The sequence below is a fragment of the Lampetra planeri genome, chromosome 5, assembly GCF_965212315.1.
Source record: "Lampetra planeri chromosome 5, kcLamPlan1.2.h2, whole genome shotgun sequence".
Classification (NCBI taxonomy): domain Eukaryota; kingdom Metazoa; phylum Chordata; class Hyperoartia; order Petromyzontiformes; family Petromyzontidae; genus Lampetra; species Lampetra planeri.
This window is the reverse complement of record NC_136111.1, coordinates 15,080,111-15,106,490: the sequence shown is the minus strand read 5'-3', so window position 1 is coordinate 15,106,490 and position 26,380 is coordinate 15,080,111. Positions and strand designations below refer to the sequence as shown.

At 46.3% G+C, this 26,380-nt stretch overlaps 1 protein-coding gene across 2 annotated transcripts; it reads left to right on the top strand.

Annotated features, from left to right (window-relative positions):
* The first annotated feature begins 4,662 nt into the window (after positions 1-4,662).
* LOC144718980 (DCN1-like protein 3) lies at positions 4,663-20,890 on the top strand. Of its 2 annotated transcripts, none has more exons than XM_078594639.1 (3): positions 4,663-4,772; positions 10,209-11,001; positions 15,545-20,890. In XM_078594639.1, the coding sequence occupies exons 2-3, from the start codon at positions 10,541-10,543 to the stop codon at positions 16,008-16,010; spliced, it is 927 nt and encodes a 308-aa protein (XP_078450765.1). In that variant the 5' UTR covers positions 4,663-4,772; positions 10,209-10,540; the 3' UTR covers positions 16,011-20,890. The 2 variants fall into 2 exon arrangements, with proteins under 2 accessions (XP_078450765.1, XP_078450766.1); XM_078594640.1 differs by lacking the exon at positions 4,663-4,772 and adding an exon at positions 4,779-9,641.
* Positions 20,891-26,380: the final 5,490 nt, after the last annotated feature.

The window sequence follows — 26,380 nt, the reverse complement described above, 5'->3', positions numbered from 1 at the left end:
CTGCCCAAATCGGATGGACGAGCTGGACACTGCACTGAACATCTAAACAAACAAGCACGGAGCGTTATGTGATATATTATTTTATATTTGATTAGATTTTTCTACCTACGTGACTTTACCGAAAGAACCAAAGAGTATGGATTCCTGCAGTCACGAAAGCTTCAAATCAAGATTAAACAGAAGCAGCTTGGAGACATGCGGTGTTTGGGGCATGTGGGCTACAATGTAATGATGAGGCTATGAAGCCACTGGGGTTTGTCATAGGGATGAAGGGATGTCATAGGTACATTTAAAGTCGTGTTGTTTATTAATTGGTCTATTCCTATGAACACAGTTATTACTTTGACATTTTATGAATGCAATAAATTATTCAGCCCTCCTGAGTATTACTTTGAGTTGTGTCTGGAATTGGCTTCATTAGTTTGACTTAAATTGACAGTACAGAGTGACCCAGCCAACCAACGGAGCCTCGCCTGCCCGAGGTGGCCAATTCACAGCAACTAGGTCCAGATTTTATAATACACTATTCATAATAACAATATGACCTCATTCACATACAGCACTGTGGTAAACGTCTCAACGTAATGATCACTTCTTGCACGCCTGTGTCGGAAGATTATGCGTTTTCGTCTCCTAAATGTAAGGACACCAACGAGCTAATGTTACATGAAGTACATATTATTGTCATCTACGCATTTTAAGACGTCTGGAGAGTAAGACAGCACACACTTTGGGATAATTTTTACGTGTTTTATAGTCGGGACATTACGGTACTATGAAGTGTACTCGTTCTCTGTAATGTTGATGTTTTTTGCCGTTTGTTGTATTATTTCTGTGGTAATGCACCACGGATCTCCCGTGTAAAATAGGCCAGAAAATTGTCTACTCGGGATTATCAGTGTAACAAATAAAATCGACTCCAACTGTGGAAGATGTACTGCGTTTTCGATCGTCTGTTCCTGGTGGTAATATATTGCAATAGAGAATCATCTTCCAGAAGATTAATCTGATCCACTAGATCAGAGGTGAGGCAACCAAAATTACAAGAGACATTTTTCGTTAAAGAAGTAGATCCCTTAATATTTCAAGAGCCGCAATGCATATCAATTCTAGACGGTCGTAAATAAATAACGTCACGAACCAGTCTATAAAGAGCCGCAAGCTGCCCATGGTAAACTGGAATTCCATGGTAAACTGGACTTCCATGCTCTTTGGTTTTTTCGGTAAAGTCACGTAGGTAGAAAATAAAATAAATGAGAACAACTAAATTAATTCACGACGTTTCGGAAGCAACACAAGCCTCCATCTTCAGGTGGAACACGCCACAGCAAAATCACTGTGGTGAATAAAATGAATCCTTGCAGTCACGAAAGTTTCAAATCTAGAATGGACTTCCATGGTCACCAAAATAACAAGAAGGGCCAATTTTTGTTCGAATTTGGTTTAAAAAAATCCATCAATACTTCAAGAGCCGCATTGCAGTCCTTAAAGAGCCGCATGTTGCCAACCCCTGCACTAGGTCAAAACATTTTCAAAATATTAAACTTGTTTTTTTTTACCAGGTAAGGTCCACAGAGCTATACATAGCTCGACGAAGTGGCTTGTCACGTGGACATTTATACCAACCAAATCCTCTAAAGGCATGTTTATAAATGTGGTGGGTAAAACCGGAGGACCCGGTGTAAAATCCACACGACCACGGGGAGAGAAAAATGCAAACTCAAAATATACCCATGAGCTCATGTATACCAGGCGAGGTAGTTAAAATCTCGCCACCGTGGCACCCCAATGCATGCCCCGGATTATAAGACGCACCTGGAAATTCTGGTTTAAATACAAACTGGTAAAATTCAGCACATCTTATAACCCGGTAATTTTCTAGGAGTCGTGGTGTAATAACGAGGCTTTGACGCTACGCACATGGGCGGAAAGAGCTCGCGATTTCTCTGAATTTACCACAATCGTTTGCACCACGGTTTGTAGATCGGTATCAAATTAGCGGATAGAATTAGTCATACGATTGTATATCCAAATCTGAGATCTACTACATATTTAAACACAGAGTATGTTTCAAGTTTACTTCTGAAGCAAAATTCGCACGTATTCAAAATAATATATACTGTATAAAAACATATTGTACCATTAATTACATTAAATTATTATCTATTGTATTATACTTTGTGAATGTGCGAGTTACCCTGGGGGTAGTGCTTAGGTCCCCGCATCTGTTCTACCAGCACAGTATAAATGCGGTGGAGTAAAATGTGGGTACTCCCACCCCGTTCAACACGTCTTGTCAGCGTGGAAGAGTAGACCAAATTCCCCAGAGTTTTCTCTAGTAGAGGCTAATCCGCCAGCAGTGCAGTGAGCAAGCAATTTCTGGGCCGTGCCTTTACTATAAACATATGGGATGGGATCCAATATTGCATTTGCTTATACTATACAGTACATTATTTAGCAGATTTAAAAGGAACTGCAAATAATTTATGAAACGAAATATTCTTTTATGGAAATGTTTTCAATTCAACCTGAACCTTTAAAGCACGATAATTTCATTTCCTCATTTTAATACAAATTACAGTATTTGGCCAATTTTGCTAAAATTAAGACTGTCATACCTGGAAAAATCGCAAACTATATCCCTTGTCTTTTAACTTGGGGTGCATTGAAAAGTTGAAGTACAAAGAGTATTTTTTTTTTATGTTTGAAATGAACATATGTTTATATTTGGATTCAAGCACAGTTTAAGAAATCTCAAGGATATTCCAGGTAAACTAAGACATCTGCTTAAAAACGTCCATAATGGGATATAGAAATGCGTTTTTGTTTAGGATGTACTTCCGAATTTTAGTGGCAGAGAGGGGTGTGTGAGGTAACGGCAATATTTGTTCATGTCTCTCGTGGTGGAGGAGTGGAGTTTGAGTATGTAGAGTGTGCATGAGCAATGGATAAGTGTTTACTATAGTACTCATTGTGATTGGCTGTGAGATGGTGAGTAGTTGGGGTGAGTAAGCTGTGTTTACTACACCACCCCCCTTGTGATTGGCTGCGAGATGGTGAGTAGTTGGGGTGAGTAAGCTGTGTTTACTACACCACCCCCCTTGTGATTGGCTGAGAGATGGTGAGTAGTTGGGTGAGTGAGCTGTGTTTACTACACCACCCCCCTTGTGATTGGCTGAGAGATGGTGAGTAGTTGGGTGAGTGAGCTGTGTTTACTACACCACCCCCCTTGTGATTGGCTGAGAGATGGTGAGTAGTTGGGTGAGTGAGCTGTGTTTACTACACCACCCCCCTTGTGATTGGCTGAGAGATGGTGAGTAGTTGGGTGAGTGAGCTGTGTTTACTACACCACCCTGCCCCCTTGTGATTGGCTGAGAGATGGTGAGTAGTTGGGTGAGTGAGCTGTGTTTACTACACCACCCCCGTGTGAATGGCTGAGAGATGGTGAGTAGTTGGGTGAGTGAGCTGTGTTTACTACACCACCCTGTCCCCTTGTGAATGGCTGAGAGATGGTGAGTAGTTGGGTGAGTGAGCTGTGTTTACTACACCACCCTGTCCCCTTGTGATTGGCTGAGAGATGGTGAGTAGTTGGGTGAGTGAGCTGTGTTTACTACACCACCCCCGTGTGAATGGCTGAGAGATGGTGAGTAGTTGGGTGAGTGAGCTGTGTTTACTACACCACCCCCGTGTGAATGGCTGAGAGATGGTGAGTAGTGGGGTGAGTGAGCTGTGTTTACTACACCACCCTGTCCCCTTGTGATTGGCTGAGAGATGGTGAGTAGTGGGGTGAGTGAGCTGTGTTTACTACACCACCCCCTTGTGATTGGCTGCGAGATGGTGAGTAGTTGGGTGAGTGAGCTGTGTTTACTACACCACCCCCTTGTGATTGGCTGCGAGATGGTGAGTAGTTGGGTGAGTGAGCTGTGTTTACTACACCACCCCCTTGTGATTGGCTGAGAGATGGTGAGTAGTGGGGTGAGTGAGCTGTGTTTACTACACCACCCTGCCCCCTTGTGATTGGCTGAGATGGTGAGTAGTTGGGTGAGTGAGCTGTGTTTACTACACCACCCCCCTTGTGATTGGCTGAGAGATGGTGAGTAGTTGGGTGAGTGAGCTGTGTTTACTACACCACCCCCGTGTGAATGGCTGAGAGATGGTGAGTAGTGGGGTGAGTGAGCTGTGTTTACTACACCACCCTGCCCCCTTGTGATTGGCTGAGATGGTGAGTAGTGGGGTGAGTGAGCTGTGTTTACTACACCACCCCTCTTGTGATTGGCTGAGAGATGGTGAGTAGTTGGGTGAGTGAGCTGTGTTTACTACACCACCCCCCTTGTGATTGGCTGAGATGGTGAGTAGTGGGGTGAGTAAGCTGTGTTTACTACACCACCCTGCCCCCTTGTGATTGGCTGAGAGATGGTGAGTAGTTGGGTGAGTGAGCTGTGTTTACTACACCACCCCCCTTGTGATTGGCTGAGAGATGGTGAGTAGTTGGATGTGTAAGCTGTGTTTACTACACCACCCCTCTTGTGATTGGCTGCGAGTGGGGTGGCGGGCCAGTGGGCGGGGCGGTGTTGGTAGTCGCCGTTGCTATTGGTGGAGCCCCGTTTGCCCCGTCAGCCAATCCGCGCCCGCGTAGCTGGCGCCGTGGGTTGCGGGCCCAGTCCCCCTGGGACGGCCTCCACAGCGGCAGCGGCACCACCACCACCACCACCCCGGGCAAGGCCGCAACGCTGAGCGCAGAACCCCCCACCTCACCCCGCTACGGGGCCACTGTGAGTACGATCGCCAGTGGGTACCGCTGTAGTGTGCGGTTGTTGTTATATGGTTGGCGGCGCGGAGTGGTCGGGGTGTTAGCGGTGGCACCGTGCCGAACGACGCCGCGTGAGGCTGTGGTAGTTGGACTGTGGGTGGGGGAGCGGTGGCGCACCGGTTAGCGCACTGCGATACAACAACAAGAACACCGCAAGAGGAGAAGAAGAAGAGTTCGATTCCTGGCCATGCGGATAACGGTCGGTGACGAAGTGATATCTCGAACCAGTTGTGGAGGTAAAAAAAATAATAGAAATAATAGAAATAAAATAAAACCTAAGAGTATGAATCCTTGCAGTCACGAAAGCTTCAAATCTAGAATCAGATCTGTAGGCTCGCCTCGATCGACACGGCCTTTTAAATGAGAGAGTTTTTACCTGAAACGTCAAGTGCCGAGGGACGGGCGTGGTGCTGGGGACACGCCACCCGCCCAGCCACTTCCACCTCCGTGTAGCCGTGCCCCGGCATTAATAGGCGCTCGCTAACAACAGGCACTTTGCGCCCCTCTCTAACCGCGTGTAGGACTGCCGCTGCCGTCTGTGACTGCCCGTTGTGGCCTTTGTTTAGCCGCGTTCGTTCACTGCCCGTGACGCTGTCGCGGATGAAACTTGTCGTGTGCACGTTGCGTGTGTACTGTGTGGCACGGGTACTGTGTGGCACGGGTACTGCGTGGCACGGGTACTGCCCGTGCTGGCTGTCCCGCCTGTCACGTCGTCTCGTGTGTGCTGTGTGGTACGGGTACTGTGTGGCACGGGTACTGCGTGGCACCGGTACTGTATGGCACGGGTACTGTGTGGCACGGGTACTGCCCGTGCTGGCTGTCCTGCCTGTCCCGTCATCTCGTGTGTGCTGTGTGGCACGGGTACTGCGTGGCACGGGTACTGCCCGTGCTGGCTGTCCCGCCTGTCACGTCGTCTCGTGTGTGCTGTGTGGCACGGGTACTGTGTGGCACGGGTACTGCGTGGCACGGGTACTGCCCGTGCTGGCTGTCCCGCCTGTCGCGTCGTCTCGCGTTCTGTCGAGCTCCCCTCTGCCGTTTCCTTTGCCCGCACGTGCTCCGTGGTACTGTATTGTCGGTCTCGATCGCATCGTCTAGCTTCGTGTGTACTTTGTGACCTGCGTGTGCTTCCAATGCCATATCTGTACTGACCTGTTTGTACTGTCGAGTTAGTTTCCTGCTGCCCTGCGTCGTTTTGTGTCGTCTCATTTGTGCTGTCTCGTGGTGGGTACTGCAGATCTCGTCTTTAGCGTCCGCGTTCTTCGTTTAGCACCACCTCGTTTGTGCTGTCTGTTGTGTTTGCACTGCCCGTTCCATCTCATCTGTGCTGTTTCCTTTGTACTGCTGGTACTGCCTGTGCTGTTCCACGAACTGTGATGGAGTGCGAGCGATTTTTTACACGAGATTCTGTCTGGACAGTGTGTGAACCAGCATGCGAGGCATTTTTGCGCGGGTGTGTGTGAGTTAGTGCAAGTGTGAGCTGTCACGGTGCGAGATATCACTCGATGTTACAATGTGGGATGCCACGGTGAGATATGTGTCACGGCGTGAGCAATGCCATTGCGAGCTGACACAAGTTGTTACAATTCGAGATGTTACGGTGAGATATGTGTCACAGTGCAGGATGTCACTGTGGACTCTGGCAGTGTGAGAGCAGTGTGAATTGTGAACCGTGACGGTGTGAATTGTGAGTGTGGGCTGTTACAAGTGTAAGCTGCGACAGTGTTGGGTGTTGCAATATTGTTGGCAGTGTGAGATTAGAGTGAGATGTGACGGTGTTTAGAAGTGACGAGGTGAGTTGTGACACTGAGCTGCGGCACACCTGTAATTACAATGTTAACCATTCAGTGTGAGATGTTGCAGTGGGATGTGACCATTTGTAAGCTCTTGCAGTGTAACCTCTGACAATGTGAGCTGTGATAGCATGGGAAGGGGCCGTGTGAGATGGGACAATTGTAATAACCTATGTCAATCTATGGCAATTTGTGAGCTATTACAGGATAACGTTTGACAATTTGTAAGCTGACAGTCATCAGACATGACACTGCGAGCTGTGATGTATGTGTGTGTAGGTTGAACTTCTTTCCTACCGTACTTAACCAACCGTGCTAAACGGACGCGCGCGGGAAGGACAAGGAACGGAACACAAGAAGCAGTTCTAAAGAAATGCATTTTCAATCATCGAGACAATGCGAGTTGTAATATTTTTGTCATTTGTAGCAAAATTGCTTCCCCGACCACGTTTTTTTCCAATCATTGCGAATAATTTTTGTTGCAGGGTTTCTTTGACAAATGGGCACGAGTTGGCAGAGTATAGTTTTTTTACTCTTCCTTCTCGCCAATGTGTTTGTTATCCAGGGATCTTGTTGTCCATTGGCCAGTCAATCCAAAGTTATTACTGTTACCCAGAGCCCCATGTAGTTTAGCATATCGGGGAGAGCAAACAGCTTTATTATAGTAGTGATGTAAGGAAGGCAAGAAGATTTGTTTAGTAGCACTTGCCTCATGTCACCCCTGATACAAATTTGTCTGCACTCAACATTAATTGGACGTGGCAGGCTATTTAATATTTTCTCACCTTCTGAGGGGGTGAGGTAAACATTGAACGCTTCCTCTGGTTGGCGATACTGTGAACCAGAGGGTTTCCTGCCGCATTATGGCTTCTTGCGTCACGGATAATGGATGGAGATTGGGTGACAGAAATGTTGGAGTTGCATGCTGTTGTGCAGGTCATGGGAGGCAATGCTGGTGGACTCAGGACGATGGTGGGGCGCAAGGAGAGAGGGAGGGGTTGTCAGTAATTCCAAGTACTGCAAGATATTTCATCATTGCCAAGACTGATGTATATTTATACAGTGTTGTTGTCAGCAGTCACGTGTCAGCCATATGTCTCTGCCAGTGAAAGAAGAATTAATTAGACTGCAGGCGGCAAACTCTTCAGTGTATATATGAACTGGTCGGCATATTCATGGTGTTAAATGGGAATCGGCCTAACAGCTGGAAAATAAGCATTGTTATTGTTCAAACTTGGCCAAAAAATGCCACTGAAGCTTTTGACACGTTTTCACAATGTAGGTTATAAGTGCAGGATCAAAGCCAGGTCAGATTTTTGAGGCATGTTGTCAGTGGGCAGGAAGAAGCAGATGACATTATGGATGGGAACAGTTTATGTTTTCCACGCAGTCGTATTTTGTTTTAACCTAAAACACAATCTGTTATGCTAAGCCACAGCCAGGAAAATTCTCTAGAAGAGTCTAAATTCGAAATTGTTTGTGCTATCCTTGCACAAATGTTCTATGCCTAGAAATGAAACTGCACACTATGTGTGAGGGTGTGTATTGTGTAGGTTCTGTATCCTTTTTGTGTGTTCTGCACAGTGTGGAAATGGCACAGCTAAAACCATAGGTTTTTTTTCTTAACAATGTGTTGCACTGTACCACCATACTAATCCATGCAGCTTGTAGAACGTTTAAATACTTTTGGCCAGTGTTTCCCAGTACTGCAGTTCTCATACTACCCAGTAGTCAACTTTTTTGCATGTTTATAATGCAATGGGTGTATGTGCATTCACATACAGCACTCAGTTGCTTCGTGGTCTGTGCACTGATCACCACGTCGATTGTAGACCGCCTGATAACATTTGCAGCAGCATGTCTTTTTATGTCACTGTAATTGACCAATTCCTAAATTTGACAATTACTCTTGATCCAACTGAAGGGGAACAAAGTTAATTGTGGTAAATTCTTTGGACGTCATTTCCTCCGAAAACATAGTTTCCTCATTTATTTCATTTGATCCTTAACTCCTTTTACAAAAACATAGTTCGATTGCCTAAATGTAAACATGAATGAAGAATACTGGTAAATATATGTTAAAGGGAGTGATGATTGAAACCCCTACGTAAAATATTTTTTTTACCAGGCAAGGCCTGCTGAGCCATATAGCTGTTTTTCAGAAGCAACCTGGCCACCAACGATAGCTCAAAGAAGTGGCTTATCATATGCAAATTTATAGCAGCCAAATACTCGAAGCACATGTTTCTAAATGTGGAGGGAAAAACCAGAGGACCGGGAGAAAAATCCATGCAACCACGGAAATAACATTCAAACTCCAAATATACAGGCGTCAGGGTCGGGATAGAACCCACAACCTGTATACCAGGCGAGGTAGTTACCATCTCTGCAGCGTGGCACCCTTAAAATCATACATTTCTCTCCCTTTGTGCCCAATAAAATATAACGTTGTGGAGGCAGCGCTATATAGGATTAATGTTGTGTAGCCTCCCGGAGTGAAGAGCCTCGGTAAGGGAATTCATGATGAAATCGTTGGCGTACAGGGATGAAAAGAGGTCTGGGGTAATAAACCATCCTGTGGCCCACTCGGGCAAGCCAAGGCAAAATACTATCGAGCAATCAAAGCCTTGAGAGGCAAGCTCAGTCAAATGGAATAAAACCATCATGATTACCTTTCGCATTAGCACCATTCGAATAGCACGCAAGGCTGTCACGGAAGCTCTCTGTTTCAAAGACAATTATAATTTGCTGTGGTTTCACACTTGAGGGGACGAAGTTCGTATATCGCTTTATGGAATTGGGTAATTTGCAAGTAATTTTCAAATGTGATGAATTTTGGTTCGTGCCGCCAACAAACACGTCCTACTGTTTTTCGAAAAATATCATGGGATCTTAAATGTCCACTGTGAGTCATGTGACGTGTATTTTTTTTAGTTTACTCACCCGCAGCGTAAATCAAGCAGCAAACGCGCGACTACTCGGCCATGTCCACCGCCCAAAGCCGCCAGCAAGGACACGGCAGCAATATCTGTAGTCAACGTGTGCGTGAACCGAGATAAACGTGTGGCCAACTCACTGCAGTTTGCTTGCGTAGAGGATCCGAGTAGTTTAGTAGGTGGAGCTTAAGGACTGAACTACAGTCAATTGACAAGAGACCCATTTCGTGTAATTATAATAGATTTTTGAAGCTATACTTAAGTTACCCATATGCAAAGTTAATTGTACATTGAGGGCATCCCATCCTGTCGATGAGGTCGATCTTCATTATCAACCATGACTTCACCCCTATTATCCCGTTCAGATATTATTCGCCACTGAGCTTAGCTGTGGCCAGAACTCAAACTCGTGACTTGATTCGTAGCACAGTGATCCAACCACTGCACCACCATTCCTCTCTGGTAATGTCACCCACCACTTTATTCTGTATGATTCATTTTATTCTGCCTCCATATATATTTTTTCAAAATGTATTTTTCATCAGAAATTGTGCCAGCATTGTTGTGCCTTGATTGCTGTTTGGTGTCTAAAATTAGCACAAACGCATGCAGGACTGATTCTTTTAAAAAATATATATGCCTATAATGGTCTGCCTCAAATTTGTTTTGTAGATATCGATCAAGCCAGAAAAACTGAGTTGCTGAAGCTGTCTCTGGTGATGTTCTAACCACTTTGGACGCCGAATGAACAAATTGCAGAGATGGTCAGTTGATCCCGTCAACGCACGCATGCCATGCGACCATGTGCAATACAAGGGGGAAGGTATGTTTATCAAACCTCGGAATGTCAAACAAAGTTACTTTTACGTCTCGGCCAGGAGGCCTTGACTTGGACTTGATGTGCAGCTGCATAGCCCTCGAGCGACCTTGAGAGTGAGGGTAGGAGTGGTGGTAGGTGGTGTTGGTAGTAGGCAGAGAAGCCACGTGGGGAACGGGCCAAAGCAATGGGCCAGTGCATCTTCCGCTGCCAACGGGACGCCAGCTCTTCTAGTGCGTCTGCGTGGCCAAGCAAGAGCAACGCGAGCGCCGCCGAAAAGTCTAAACGAGTGCACGGCGGCGCCAGTCCCCAACGATCCGGCCACGCCGACTCCACGCTGGACACGTGCGAGCAGCGCACGGGCGGGGCGCACCTATCCAAACCGGGCGGCGGAGACCTGTCCACCACCATGCTGCTGTCGCAGGACGAGCGCTCACCCCGGAACTCGGGCCCCAGCCTGCACGAGTCGGAGTTCTCGCTGGCTCGCGCTCATGCCCTCTTCAACAAGTACAAGGACGAGAGGGAGGACGCCATCCTCGCCGAGGGCATGGAGGAGTTCTGCCAGGACCTCTCTGTGGACCCCACCGAGTTCATCGTGCTCGTCATGGCCTGGAAGTTCAAAGCGGCAACGATGTGCAGGTTCACCAGGTGAGGTGGCTCACGCGACACGAGCAAACGATGATGATGTAGGCACCGAGGGTTATCTTTCAATGTAATGTGAACGCGTACGTGCGTGTACGTCCCATGTGTCATTTCGCTGCTGGATGAGAGCCTCCTGGGGGGTTACTTGACAACACTTCACACTCGCCAGTGCGAGTTGGGGAACGCAGAGAGCATTTATATAGGAGTATAGAAGTACAGTACTATAGTAGATTTGTCTGCACTGACCCTCTGTTACCCACCACGTATCCTTGCATCCTTTAACACCTATTGTGCATTCTGGGTAATTTGGTCATAGGAAATTTGTTTCATCATATACGGTAAGTCCTCCTTTAATGCGTGTGCACACAACACGCTTTCACGATAACGTGGTTCTTCCATTAGGGAACAATGCGGAACGTGCCCATTATAACGTGCAACATGCCCGTTATAACGCGGAACGCGCACCGTTATCACGCCATTTCTGAGCAGTCAACGACAAACTATTTGAGCTGCGTGGCTGAGCGGTACGATACAGTAGGCGGAATGACACAGTAACGCGGCGGCGTACCCTCAATTATTTGTCCCGCCATCTTACTGTGAGTGTGTACATCGTATCTCGCCAAACATTACCATTACATTATTTATAGGGAAATTGTTTTTGCTAAATGTGTTTTTCGCAAAACGCGCCACTTTTTAGGAACGTGTCTACCGCATTAAACGAGGTCTTGCTGTACAATTTCTGTGGAGTGGTGGCACATTGCACTTTGAACCCAGTAGCCTGAGTTTTGATTCCAGGCCACAGCTAATATCAGTGGTGATGCCTGATCCTGACCATGGTGGTGAATATGGTCAAACTGTCCTCATGACTCGTGTGGAATTGGGAGACCCTCATACAGTAGTGGACTGTCGTCAAGCTGTACATGTACAGGCAGACCCTCGCTTAGGGCCACCATGTAGAACGCCGATTCGTTATAGCGCTCCTCGTACTGGAGAAGAAAATTTAAAACAAAAAATGAAGAAAGATCCAAAAAGCGCTTACGGGCGAGAACTCGCAGTGCTGGCCAAGGAAACCGACCCGCCCCCATGATGAATGAAACCCATGAGAGCAACGGACGCTCTGAGCCATCCAGACCCCTCCGACCGCGATTTTATGATCGCGATTCGTAGTCACGATTATATATATATGTAAAAAAAAATTCAATAGTAGCCAGGTGAGAACTCACGAGACCAGGATAGAGTCTGAGGCTCCACCTCAAAGAATCTGCACCACAGAAATGTAAACTGAGGGGCTTCACTAAGATCACGGAGGTCTTGGAGCTCTTCGCTGACAGTGACCCGGATAGGGGGTGCAGCAGCTCTTCCAACCTCGTCTCCCACTGCGGCCTTGTAAGAGGAGCACAGTTTAATGCACTCGCGAGTACAGTACGTAATACTGATGTTATGAAAATGGTTATCATTTATGAAATATTTTTTACCATCTGTATCATTGTTAACGCTAATACCGATATCCCCATGAACGCCTTCTTGTATTGCTTATACAAATTAAATAACACCGTCAGGAACGTATCCCCATATATACAATGGGGTATAATGACCCCTTAGAGCGCCGATTTGATTAGCACTCACTTACTTCAAGAACACATCTTGAGCGCTAAGCAAGGCCTACCTGCACGTGTAATTCCATATACAGTACTCGTTCGTGGGAGTCGCCTGATAAATTGATATTACTGAATGGATGCTCTGATGTTGTAGGCAACAGCATTGCATGTGAAGCACGAGGCCTAAAGGGTTGCAGCAATGGGAGTAAAATTCTCACCGTGTGCTGCCTCGACGCATTCTGCGTTATATAAATAAAATCGGTCAACGATTTATTGAATTGTAAAAATGAAACAACAGTAATTTAATCCACCAATCGTGGCCCTCCGTGTTAATGTATCCCTGTATTGTTAAAACAGGGCAAACCCTGGGAGGGAAGTGTAATCTTGCTTGCGGTTCTGTGGCCATCTGGAACGCTCTTCCTTCCGATATTAGGAAGCCACTGCAGCCATGCACTTTTAAATATAGATTGAAATCTCATGTCTCTAGAACTGCTATTTGTGTTTAGTTCGTTGTCCTTCCACCACACCTCCGCTGAGCACGATTGGTTATGTACGATGCGAGACACACTTCATACATAACCAGCTGAGTACACACAGAGACAGTAATCTCTTGATCAATAGAGAGCTGGCTCTCATCGACAGAGGATAGCGGGCTTGTTAAACAGTTACTGCCCGGTCACCTGGTGTTTGAAACAAGGTCCAGTCACGAGCTGTTTACATGTATCTGGAAAGCTCATTGTGATATGTATTACCCTATTCTCCGGATTACTAAGTGCACTTCCCCCCCCCCCCAGATATTTGATGCCTGAAATCTAGCACCTGGACATGCAGGTTACAATTGTGTTCTGTGTCTAATAAATCTGTACCACTCAGCGTATGTGCCACTCAGTCTATACACTTCTCCACTCGGGGTTTAGGCAGCCACTTAGTCCACCAAATAGATAATATTAAGAGACTGGAGAGTTTTAAATAAATATGTGCGTTTTCCTATTCGCTCCGTTCTTACAGCACAAAGGCTATCACGAAGGAAGGCACAATGTTGCTGCTTTGTCTACTTTACTAACCGTTTCTGTCTTGCGTTTACTACGGCAGAACTGGGTGAGAGTTTGAGATAAATCGGCAACGAATTCTACTGGCACTCTATAGAAACTCGTTATAAAATTCTATACTGTAGCAAACATGACCATTTTTTCATTAATATTGTTGTTGTGATTTTTTTTTAAGGAAAAAAAATTAGAGCAACCACAAAAAAAACGTGTTTAACCAGCACATTCTGAGTAATGGTAATGTGATTACAAACTGATGCAGGATTACATTTACCTCCCTGTGGCAATGTGATTACAGTAACACGTTACCAACGCTGGACATTTAGCAGAAATCAATCTCGTTTGGGCTTATTTCCAGTGACACTGTGTGCAGATGTGTCATTAAGAACGTCTTTATCGCTAATTACATTAAAGGCCAATGCCAGACGCCTCAATTTGCCCCAAACATTAGCTTAATAATATATTTGATGATATGAAAACCCCGCTGGGGTTGGACATTACAGAGTAATAACAATTATCACATTTGGCCCTTTGTCAATCCACTGCTGGGTAAAGGCCTCAGCCATGCTCTGTCAGTCAACCGCGGTAGTCTTTGCAGATTGGTGAATTGGGTGGCCCCCAACTCTGCTTTTAGATATTTACTTGCTGCTTGCGCTTGACATGGCTGGGATTTTAACTCGGGTCAGCCGGGTTCGTAGCGCAGCGCGGCCAACCGTTCAACAATATAAATAACGTACAGAGAGAGGGTCAGGTCAATGTTCAAATTGTATTAAAATAATTGTAAGAATGTCATTCATTTTCACATGCATCCGTCGTTGGAGAACCTTGTTAATATTGAACTAGGCTTCTAAAAATAGTCCCTCTCCAGTCGGGCTGTAGAATCTCTTCATGCAACAGGATGTACCAGAGAGACCCAGGAAGCAATACATTAAACATGAACCAAAGCAAATTAGAAATATAAATTGTAATTATAAGCCACCTGCTACTTCTGTCCCCTTACTCTCCTGTCCACCTCTTCCCCTGCTCAGGTTTGCTCAATGCATTCAACTACCTATTCCAAATGTTCTTGTCCTAGCCAGTCACATCCCTGTCTAATAATCAAAACACATGTAAAGCTTACATGGCGTGTTTATATTGAACACGGATACAGAAAGCCTAAACTTACGTAACCAAACGTTATAACAGCGCATTCAACTGGTCGTGTCGTTTTAAACAATGCGCATCACTGTACGCTTACGCTGGCTATGTCTTTGTCCCCCGTGTGTGTGCTGGCATTGTCATAAAGACAACGTGGGCAACGGTAGTGCAGTGGTTAGCGCGTTGCACAACGGACATGGTCACCCAAGTTTTGATTCCTGCTCATGGCTAACATCGGTAACAAATATCCAAACCGGTCCTCTGCCTCCCCTAGGTCTCCTTAAATAAGTGCCTGATACATAGTCGGCCAGGCATGGTGCCAACCACCCCCCCACCCCCTGGCGTGCCGTGCCGGCCTTCAAAGGAGCTCGCGGGCAGAACTTGATCCTGATGGCGGTACCCCGGGGTACCAAATAATACAAAGTGTCCGAGGCAATTAAATATTTTATTTCTGGGACACTATTTTTTCCAGGGGTGTACTTAACTCCGCGACTGGGGTACCAATCAATCCGAAATCAGTGCCACTCCGCGTTGTCGAAACGCAGCGAGGACGATTGCGCCGAAACCCTGAACGCTTGCACCGCACGCACCGTAGTGCATCGTGTACAGCTCGCTGAGATGAGTCGATTGCCGCATCGCCGACCATCAACAGACTAAAAATGACCGCATCACGGACATTATGCGAGAGCCGGGGTACCGCCATAAGGTTCATGTGCCGGAAACCGTTTCTAATTAGCTATATGGCGGATCTTGGTCTTTGTCATTCAGGTCCGAGTTTGTGGCTGGCTGCATAGCCCTGCAGGCCGACACGGCCAAGGCCATCCAGGCGCGCTTCCCCGAGCTGATGGAGGAGGTGCGCGTCGAAGAGCGCTTCAAGGACCTTTACCGCTTCACCTTCCAGTTCGGCCTGGACGCCGACGAGGGGCAGCGCTCGCTGCCGCGCGACATGGCGCTGGCGCTGTGGCGCCTCGTGTTCGAGCACCGGCGGCCGCCCGTGCTCGACCGCTGGCTGAGCTTCCTGGAGGAGAACCCGTCCAGCGTGCGCGGCGTGTCGCGAGACACCTGGAACATGTTCCTGAACTTTGCGCAGACGGTGGGGCCCGACCTGAGCCACTACAGCGAAGACGAGGCGTGGCCCAGCCTCTTCGACGCGTTTGTGGAGTGGGAGACGGAGCAGCGAGCCAGGATGCAGGACGGCACGCAGTCATGGACAAAGCCGGACTGGGAGGGTTAGCCGCATGCGTTTTCCTTGCTCTTTTCTTTGTAATGGAAGTCACGATTGAAATGTGCAGTACTTTGATTTCATTTCTTTTTTTACGTGCACAAAAGTATTATTTGAACATTTGATGCAGTATAAATTGAGCATTTACCATTTCTTGTGCGATTTTGCAGAGGAGAGCGGTTTCCTTATCGGGACGAGTCGCGTGTGGTGTAAATGTTCAGAGTGGACCCAGTTTATCGGCGACGTGTGTTGCCCGAGTCTTACTGATTGCAGCTGATGCACACGCACGTTTTTGATAATGCTGCCTGAAACATTTTTCAAATGGATTTTTCATAGCAACTAATAGTCACGTAGCCAAAAGTTCAGGGAAGTGCACAAAAGGGAATGGCAAAGCTTATACTGTACCCTGCACACTCATATACCAAATGAATTAAGCCATCTGACACACTGGTCGAAGACTCGAGCTTGCGTACATTCAAACTAGACCCATGTCTTTTTTTTAAAAGATATACAGCAGAACTCCAATAATCGTGATCTAATCATCTGAAAATCTCTGTAATTAGCGGATTATTAGCGGTTTGCAACTGCTCCTGTAACCTACGGCACACTGCGGTGGATTGAGAGTGCTTTGTCGACCGCAAACTCCTGCTACCCGTGGATGTCGTCAGGGTCCAACGTGGAGCTGTAAGAGCGGAGCAGCAGGGAAGCGTGGCAGTAATTTTTTTGATAAAAAAAAAAAATTTGGTTTTGTATCACCATAGACCAGCTTTCCTGACTTGATAAATTTAGTGAAAATAACTTTTAAATGGTTACCCTTGAATATCAAGTCTACAAGATGCACACAAATGATTTGCAAGTGTGTACCCCATATGGGTGCCTTAGAAAAAATTGTGCACCTTAGAAAAAATCGTAACAAAATCCGCTAATTGTCTGCCGATTGAATGGAACCACGTGGCCAATTCCTCCCGTAATGCGCGGCACAGCGCGTCTTCGCACAGCGGTAACATAAGTCCGACCTCCACGGTGCACCGCCGGTGACAGGATCTGTGATAATGTTCGCCCCCCATATAAACTTGGATTGCTGTATTTCTGCTGTGTACCCATTTAACTTTAAAAAAGCTACATGTTAAAATGTCCCTATAAAGTTTCACAGAATTACCATTTTCAGGTGTCACAATTCTTAAAATATGATGTAAGCTCATAAAATCATTCACATTTCTAAATAAGCTTCTAAGTGTTTATTCGTGTAATTTTTGTTAAATGATAGAATTGTTCATGTTTAATCACTTTGACTTTTGAATGACAAAATACACTTAATCTACAACGACTAGTAGAATACTTAAAACAAGTTAATTATGACAAAAAGCTTTAAGTATTCACGTGGATAGGTTTGCACCAAAGTGCTGCTGGCAGATATTTTACAGAAATTGGCAGAGACGCTTTTTCAACTGACATCGCTTGAGCCATCTTTCGTGGTCTGCTCTCGGTAACTGTGAGACACAAAACTCCCGCCAACTTGCGCTCAGTACGATAGCTGATTGGATTTAAACATAATGGTCCTGGATTGATTGATTGACCAAGTTAGCACTGTAAAACCCACACCGGTAATGTTTTTTTAAGATTAGCCAATTGTACATTTAGCTGAAACTAATTGGTATGAATTTCAAGTCCACACAACTGTTGAATGAAAATAGATTGCCTGTTGAATTTGATGTTAATAGTCATCCAACCACATATTGCTAAAAGCACATATTCATTATCAGGTTTTTTATTATATTTTTTTCATTTGACATTGAGAGACAAATAGAAACTAATTGGATTATTTTTCCATTTGCTCCAGCTTGACGATTACCCTGCAGGGCCCAGAGTTGGAGCCTCTTCCCCTGCTCGTTACGACAAGATATCGCCTCGGGACGGAAGATCATTTTAGAACAGCAGCTGTGATCAAGTTTGGCAGTTTCAGGGGATAATTGTAAAATCCGATAATGCGGCGTGTCATTGCGCTTGATGAACATGTGCGGTTGACTGCATTGGTGGACAGCTGTGGACCATGGCTTGTGGTGCACGTGAGGCAGGAAATGGAGCACGCGTACCCAGAGTCCGCACAACTTACCATTGTTTTTGTTCTATTTTCAGCACGGAGTCTTTTTCTGGTGTTTTACCGCAGGTGTCTCTTGCCAAGGAGGCTCGTGCTGTTTGCTGGTTGTATGTTCGTTGGGAGTTGTCAGCAGATTTGGTTTCCATGGCAGTGGTACAGATATGTCTGTACAAGTCGTGTGCAACGATAGCATTGGAATCGAACAAGACTCTGTAAAATGGAAGTGTCTGCTTACTATCATACATATTTTAGGATTGTTAAATTTCCCTTTTCTTATTGTGCTCTCAGTGTCGCATCATGAGTCGAACACATGCCCTTTCCAGAACCTGCGGTGAGCAGTACCTCGTATCATGTCTGGGAACGGATTGTGAAAGTTGATGTCACAGAACTACTGTGAAGTCATGAGCCTCGCGTGACGAGCGCCCAAATGGTGCTCCGTTTTGGGCCATCAAAAGCGTTGTCCAACATGTTTAGGCCTCAAGCACGAAACGACCGAATGATGTGAAAACCCATTATGCTTTTTTTTTGCGTCCAGTAGTGGGGAGAGTGAGCCGTTACACTTGAAAACAGACATTGGAACCAAGTTGTTTTGGAGGGGCAACTGGCATTGGGCAGGCACAGAGGGGGATGGTTGGCATGTTAGATCTCACGACCACATCGGTATCTGTAAGTTGCATAGCTCTTTCTGGAGCTGAACGTGGCTCCACTGGTTGGGAATTATTGGTGCACATTAGTTGCATTATAATTGGGCTCCATCACCTGAGCTTAAGGACAGTTAAATCACAGGGGAGTGAAAATTGCATGAAAGTAAGGTAAGTGTTCCTTAAGGGGCATTAACCACACGGCCACTAAATGATGAAGATATTTAAGTTGAACTATCAACTGTGATAAGATGTGAACATTATCTCTCTGCTTCTAGATCGCCACATAAAATACAGTCAATCATTGGTGATCCTTCGTTTCTAGACATCTTGAGAATTTTGTAGAGAATGGATCTTCTGTATCGTAAAGGACTTCTGTGTCTTAATCCAGAGTTGGACCATCTAGTGTGGTTAACATTGACAGGCAAACACAATTTAGCGAATCTTAGTAGAATCCAACAAGTTGACCACTAAAACGTGCAGATACATTTTTTTTAAGAAAAAGGTATCGTAATAGGTTGTACCTGATTATGTCAACATGGGATTTGTTTGGAAAAACAATATTTTGCACCAATAAGTTTTCGTCACTTACGATATCCTTGTTATGGAGTCGTGAGGTGAGGAAGAATCCTGTGGGGACTCCCCTTTAGCGGAGCATCGTGAGACGACGGAGACCGACCCCAGAAGATGAACCCACACACCCCACACACCTGGGCGTCCCATTATTACAGGCCGGCCGATGAAACCCCACATTTTACTCTTTTTGTTTTATGCGGTCATTTGTTACTCGGTCGAAGCTGTCAAATCGCACTGTGCTTTATACAGTAATCTCGTTAAGTCACATGCGGCTGCCTGTGTTTGCAGTCAGAATGTCAGGGTGTGGGCTGTGCGATGACGACGCAGGCGTCAATCCTCCTCGCCCTTCTCTTTCACCACGCCACCTCCCAATCGCCGGAAATGTCACCATCAGCTACAGTATTTCATGCAGATGTAAAGCCCTTTGTTTGGTCAGTCCACTGCTGGATGAGGGCATCCCCGCACTGCAGGTCACGGTGGTTATTTGGCCGTATACTTCACCAGGCTGGTCAGTGCAGGTCAGTGAAGACGGGGGCGTGTAAACCGAGCCCTGATGATGATGTGGCCGGGCAGCAGCCTTGCAACACCAGGCCTGCTTTTTATGCCCCCAAGCACTCTCCAGGCTCTCAACCCTTTGCTTAGCTTCCGAGACCGAACGTGATCGGGTGCATTCCAGGTGATGTCGTCCCCTAGGCACAGTATTTCATAGTTGTAACACAGTCATTGTTTGAGTGTCAGTGTTGGGTTTTGTCAGCAAAGAGACTAAAAATCTTTTGTTTTGAAGTTGTACTGTATACTCAAAATGGCATATTTATAAGCGCAAATGTTATTAGTTGTTTACTTGTAATTTAAGTAATTTAAATCTTATAAAATGGCCATTTTCTGACATTTTCTAGGAATTTTAAATATATTTCTACTTTGATAATAAAAAAAAACCTGTACAATTTGTAAGGATGTCCACTTGGCTAGCGTTGGGAGTTTGGTATGTGGTTGTGCCAGTGTTGGTATAAAGACGTCTCAAATGATAGCTACATTTTTCTTTCACTGAATTTGGTGGTGAGGGGAGAAAACTCACATTGAGGATGCGTTCATGGAAACCTGGTCAGCTGTGTGCATTGTCGTTATATTTACCATTGTTTCCTGTGCCATGATTTTAAAACCCAGGGAAGGAGATGCAATACAAAGCTGTACATTTTTTTTGTCGATGTCTGTATGCCTTAAACAAATAGCCAAAATTGTTGTTAGGAGATAAATACAAATAAGCTCAGAGTTGAATACATTCAAGGCAAACGTGTGATATTTAAGAACATAAATTCAATGCATTTGGTCATTTCATTTTATAATGTCATTTTGCTATTGGCTATCATCACAAGGGTGGCTGGACCAAACGTTCCCCTGTAATAGTCCGCTAAAGTGTTTTGTTTTTTTATTTGTACGGTTGATGAAAACTTGAGATTATTTGCAATTGAAAATGTACATTTAATTGGATCTTTATTCAACAACTGTGTATTGGAATTGGTAATTTACTCGGTGACATTAACATTGCACTCTTGGAATAAATATTTTACTTGATGACAGTAAAGTTGTTGGATTTCACTTGGGTTGCTGCAAAGTGATGCCGGGTCCCACGGGAGCCGAGCCGCTGCTCATGCATCGACTTGCACGTGACCCCGGTCCACCACGTGGGCCCCCCGATATTGCCCCCAGCAGGTTATGGCGGTCCCCATCAGAGCTGCACATTGCCCTGCAAAGAGACAACTTTGTCTGCATGAGTTGGAAAAATTAAATATTTCGATAGTTAGCCTTAGACATATTCTTTTCAAATTGGGCCATCTCTTGTAATTTAATACGTCAAATAGCAATTCTAAAACTTGTCAGGTTTTAAATCTAAAAATATCTCGCTGCCGGATGAAGTCCTCCTCCCTGCTCTGCTTTGGTCATGGACGGCGGTTGTGTGATCACATTCCCTTTCAATCTCGTGACGCTGCTCGTGTTTTTAAAAATAAAATAGTTCTGCTATGATTTTTTTTCTAATGTCGATTCCCGAGCAAGGCCCAAACCGTCATGCTCTCAGCAACAAACAGCACTCTCAGAGTTTAACACGTCGGCTTTCAAAGTTGTAATAGACAAAGAGGTAATAGGTTCCTTCAATTGAGCAAAGTTATAAGAGCTGGGGGGGGGGAAGAGACGACGGGGAGGGAATTCAAAAGCGAAGCAGTGCGAGGGAAGAAAAATAAAGAATTGTAACCTGCGACATTTGTCGGATGTGATGAGACAGCCTGTGAGACCAGGTCCTGAACGTGGGTCGATTCATGAAGACTTGAAGTCACGTGGGAAACAGGAACCATGGGAGAAGTGATAGAAGAGTGATAAGGAGGGGGACCAACGAAGTCATGAATGCGTGACTGGAGTGAATCAGTGGGTGCTGGATTATTGATGACCCTGACTGCATTATGGATATCGACTGCAGTGAGTTAGGAACTGGTTTCTCCACCCCAGATATGACAACAGGATTCCATCTTTGGTTGGTACGCGGGGGGGGATTGAGAATAGGAGAAAATATTTATATTAAAATAATCACAAATGCCCACTAGGGGGCGCTGTTTGTTTCACCACCAGGGGGCGCTGTTTGTGTCACAACGGGGGGGGGGGCGTTTGTTTCACCACCACCAGGGGGCGCTGTTTGATTCACCACCACCAGGGGGCGCTGTTTGTTATATTTTTGCCTTTCAATCGCTCATTTTGAAGCCAAAATAATCGCCGTGAAACTGAGCACCGAGACACAAACAGCGGCGTGAGCGCGGTTCACGTGATTCCCCGATTTGCCATTAAACTCACGAAAACAACTTTTCAGATCAATTGCATACGTTAAAGTTATAGTCTCAGTTTGACAATGGCCCGCACAAAACCAAGGCATACAAGCCCAACTATGTCGGTAAATCGATATATTTGCCACAAAGTTCGTGTTAATTTTTTTTCACGTATTCGAACACAGCGCCTCTAAGAAAATAGGCACTCCTCGTGGACAAAGTTTGTTTGTTGCAAGCGAACAATTCGGACGTCCACCGGACGTTGACCGCCCGTCACTCCCTGCGGATGTGAAAGCCAGCCAGCAAAAATAGCGTTTTCTGCTACATTATTAAAAGGGTATTTGTTTATGTTTCATATCGAAGAGTTCAAACCTTGAAACCTGTTAGATATAACGCGTAAAAGGTACTCATTGTGATTTTAAAACGCTTCCTAAATTGCAAATGAATTCCAATAAAACCCCAGCACTATGGAAAATCACTGTGACAACCCACTGCTGATACGAACTCTCACTGCAAAGACAAAGATACCCCGTATAGCCTTAACAGTCTGTAGGGGCAAGTGCTGTTAGCGAGCACCAATGAAGGCCGATATGGCACACGAGGGGGTGGGTGGGCCAGCACCACGCCTGGCCACCTTTGTCTCCCGAGTGACGATGTTTATACACCGCATCAGGTACTCATTTGAGGTTGAGTCAACCTAGGGGAGGCCCAGAACCAGTTTCATATAATTGTACCTGGTGTTGACCGTGGGCGGGAATCGGACTCGGGTTGCCGGATTTGTAGTGCAGCGTGCTAACCGCTCCCCCACCGCTCCCTGCACCCCGCCTCGTGGCCCAGGTGCCGAGTGGGAATGCTCCGACACGTGGCCTCGTGGCCAATCTCGAACCCATCTCCCTTTATTCACAATGCTAAACCATATCCCCAAATCTAGATCATTAAACCCAAACCCTATCCCCAAAACAAACACCATCCCTAACCTGAGGTCTCCTGACAAAAACGCTTGGTCAACCTGCAACTCATTGGGAGGTCGCTCCTCCCCTGTTGCTGCTCCTCTGTCTGGAGTCGCCTTCCCTTGACTGAAGGTGATGCTCAACCATCTCCTCCTCTTCCCCACGATGCCCTCTCTCTCTCTCGAGGTGAGGTTCCCAATCTTCCTCTCAGTTTGGCGTCCTCCTGTCCCCTCTCCCCCAACTAAAATCGAACAAAAATGGCAAAACAAACTCCCCCTCTTCTTTCTCCCTGACTCCCAAGATGCACGCGCACTCCTGTGTGTGTGTGGCGTGGTGCTGGCTACCCACTCCCTCACAGGTGCCCGCTAACAGCACATGCCCCAAGAGTCTGTTCAGGCGATGAGCGGGTCTTTGTCTTCGTGGCAGTTTCTCTGAGCCGCGTGGGAAGCCCCCCGCTGTGTCGCGTCGCCCCCTAGTGGCCTACTCGACGCGAGTCCCAGAGTTCGAAAATAAAGAGTTCAATCGCAGGCACAGTCCAACTTGTCTTGAGACATGATGCACCACCAGGGGGCCCTATTTGTTTCGCCACTAGGGGGCGCTGTTTAAATATTCTTAGGTTTTTTCGGTAAAGTCACGTAGGTAAAAATCTAAATTAATAAAAGTGAGACTGGCCACTGCTTCACAGAGGTGTGGGACTGTAACGGGGACGTCATACACCCTGGGACATGGGAATTGTCAATCACCAGGCCAGGTGTGAGGTCTCTGGGTCCAGGTGTAGGGGGTCTTTGGTGCAGGGTCGCCGGGCCCAGGTGCAGGAACCCTGGGTCCAGGTGGGCCTGGGGGGCCCTCCACTCCGTCATTCCCAAGGCCACCAAACTCCAGAGTCGCTTCTCAACCTCCGCCGACGTTCAGCACGGGCACTCGCCCTCGGGAAGCTGGAACCCGGAGTCCAACCGAGTCTGCGGAGACTCCACGCTCTGGGGAATCTTCCCTTCACCGTGGCCTGGAATCTTACAGACTCCTAAATGCGTTGATGTTGGCAACATAAACATTGATTTTAAATATTTAAATTTCTCCTTCCTGTAAATAGTGAATGAAGTGACATTGATAATTCATTCAAAACATCGCGTGTTTTTGATATATAGTAGCAATGTTTTTCTTTCGATTCTATTATATTATATTCTTGCGTATAATGGCAATACGTTCAGAAGCTAAATGCCAATAAAAACAAAACATTAAACTATTTTTTATATTTGACCAGGTAAGGCCCACTGAGCTATGCAGCTCTTTTCAGAAGCAACCTGGCCACAAATGACAGCTCAACGAAGTGACTCATCACATGGAAATGTATAGCAGCCAAATACTCTAAACACACGTTTCTAAATGTGGAAGGAAAAACCGGAGGACCCTGAGAAAAATCCACGCGACCACGAGGGAGAGAGAGACACGCAAACTCCAAATATGCAGCAGGCGTCAAGGGTCGGGATCGAACCCACGACCCCCTCTATACCAGGCGAGAGGGCTTCATGAGTTAAAGTTCGTGTAGTGTTGATATTTCTCCTCCGTTGCAGCAGCGCAGATTTCAGTGGTTGACTACACGGGTCCATGGTCCCATCCATCCCTGCTGGTGACAGCAAGGAGCAGAGGGGCAAAGCGTGCCCCCGTGTGGCAGCCGTGGAAATGACAGCCACGGGCGACAGCTATTGGACAATTGGGAGCAGATTGTGAGCTGACGGTGGGTAGACGCAAGCTCATGTTGATGGAGATCACCACACATCGAAATGTTGATGGGGGATGTTTATAATTTGTTGTGGTGAAAGCAAACTGCTTCTGCTGCTGGTCATGGGAACTGCCGGTGAAGTGACACTGCCGGAGCTTAACTCGGGCTCTTGTCGCCGACGCATTGAGCTGTTTCGGTTGCCGAAGGTGATCATGGCCAGAGATCAATGAAGTTGGCCGTCCTCGTGAAGGTGGCCCGGCCTTTGCTTTGTGAACACGGCTGCTGAGGACAACCTCGAAGAATTAGGCGGAGTTCGTGGGGGGGGGGGGCAATGCTCTGCCCAAACTGGGCACCTGGGTCGCGAAAGCCTTCGTGTTAAACTGGGCACCTTTACAATGAAGAAAACATATGCACCCGTGATTCCTATTGTTAGGGACAAAGCGAACCTCTGCCCACCCCACCCCACATAGAAGTCAAACTCCGCCTATGTTGAAAGGCCCAACAGGTCAAGCAGCAAGCAACAAGACGAAACATGAGCAAGTTGTCATAGATCAGAGAGTTACCCCTGATTTACACACGGCGTAAAGAGCTTGGGGACAAAACAGAAACGATGGGAAGGGAATTACAGGGCAGGGTTGTCACGTGGGAACCGGTCTTGAAACATTAATTCCCATCAATGGTAAATGATCCACCAACAGCGTTAGCGGCATCGCTTTAAACTTCGCCAAGCTCAACGGTTACCAAACACAAACTTGCACAAGACTGTGGACACTCGAAACGAGTGAACAAGAGGGGTTCGTCCAAGGGATAGGTAAGCAAAGACCACCGCCACACCAGGTTAACTCTAGCAAAGCAATTTTTTTTATTAACAAAAAATGTTTTTCTACTTGGAATATAGTCAAATAATAACAATGATGACATTGGCAGCTATTTTTCATTGTGAAGACTATGTACACTACTACAACAACAACGACGACGATTAACATGGTTCACAATATGAAAATGATGTATTACAAATATACAAAGTGCAAAAAAGTAAGGCATAATGAACGGGAGATGGGAGTTCATGATGGGGCATACGCCGGGGTGCATGCAAATGTGTGATACGTCCACAAGGCTCCCCCCCCCTCCTCCCCACTTCGTCCACCTTGATCAACTACCTCCGTCTCAAAAGCCACAGGGCCTCGAACATTCCTCTCCGAACCGCTCAAGGTCAGGCCGCTCACAATAGCAAAACGGCCAATTACAACGTGAGCGCAATTAGGGATCGCGTGGCAATTTCTATGCAAACATGAAAACAACTTAAGAGTTGTAATGGGTTTCCTGTCACGGGCGCACACAATTCCAGTTAGGACATCGCAATCAGCCCGCACGTCCATCTGGCAACGCCGCGGATGTTGTTGTAAGACGGCGAGAACGAGCGCACGGACGACACCTCACAATGAATGATTGACACTGGGGAGTTTTCGGGTCACGCCATTGTTATTTTCGAAACCATACAAGGGGGGGTGGGGGGGGGTGCAGGCTATGTCGTGTAATCTTTAAAAAAAATGACAGATGACAAATTAGACCACAGTATATACGTAC

What these genes read in the sequence shown, in the direction of transcription:
- LOC144718980 (XM_078594639.1), top strand. Translation starts at nt 10,541, where the DNA reads ATGGGCCAGTGCATCTTCCGCTGCCAACGGGACGCCAGCTCTTCTAGT. An exon ending in ACGATGTGCAGGTTCACCAG is followed by an intron (nt 11,002 to 15,544) that starts GTGAGGTGGCTC and finishes TTTGTCATTCAG; the next exon opens with GTCCGAGTTTGTGGCTGGCT.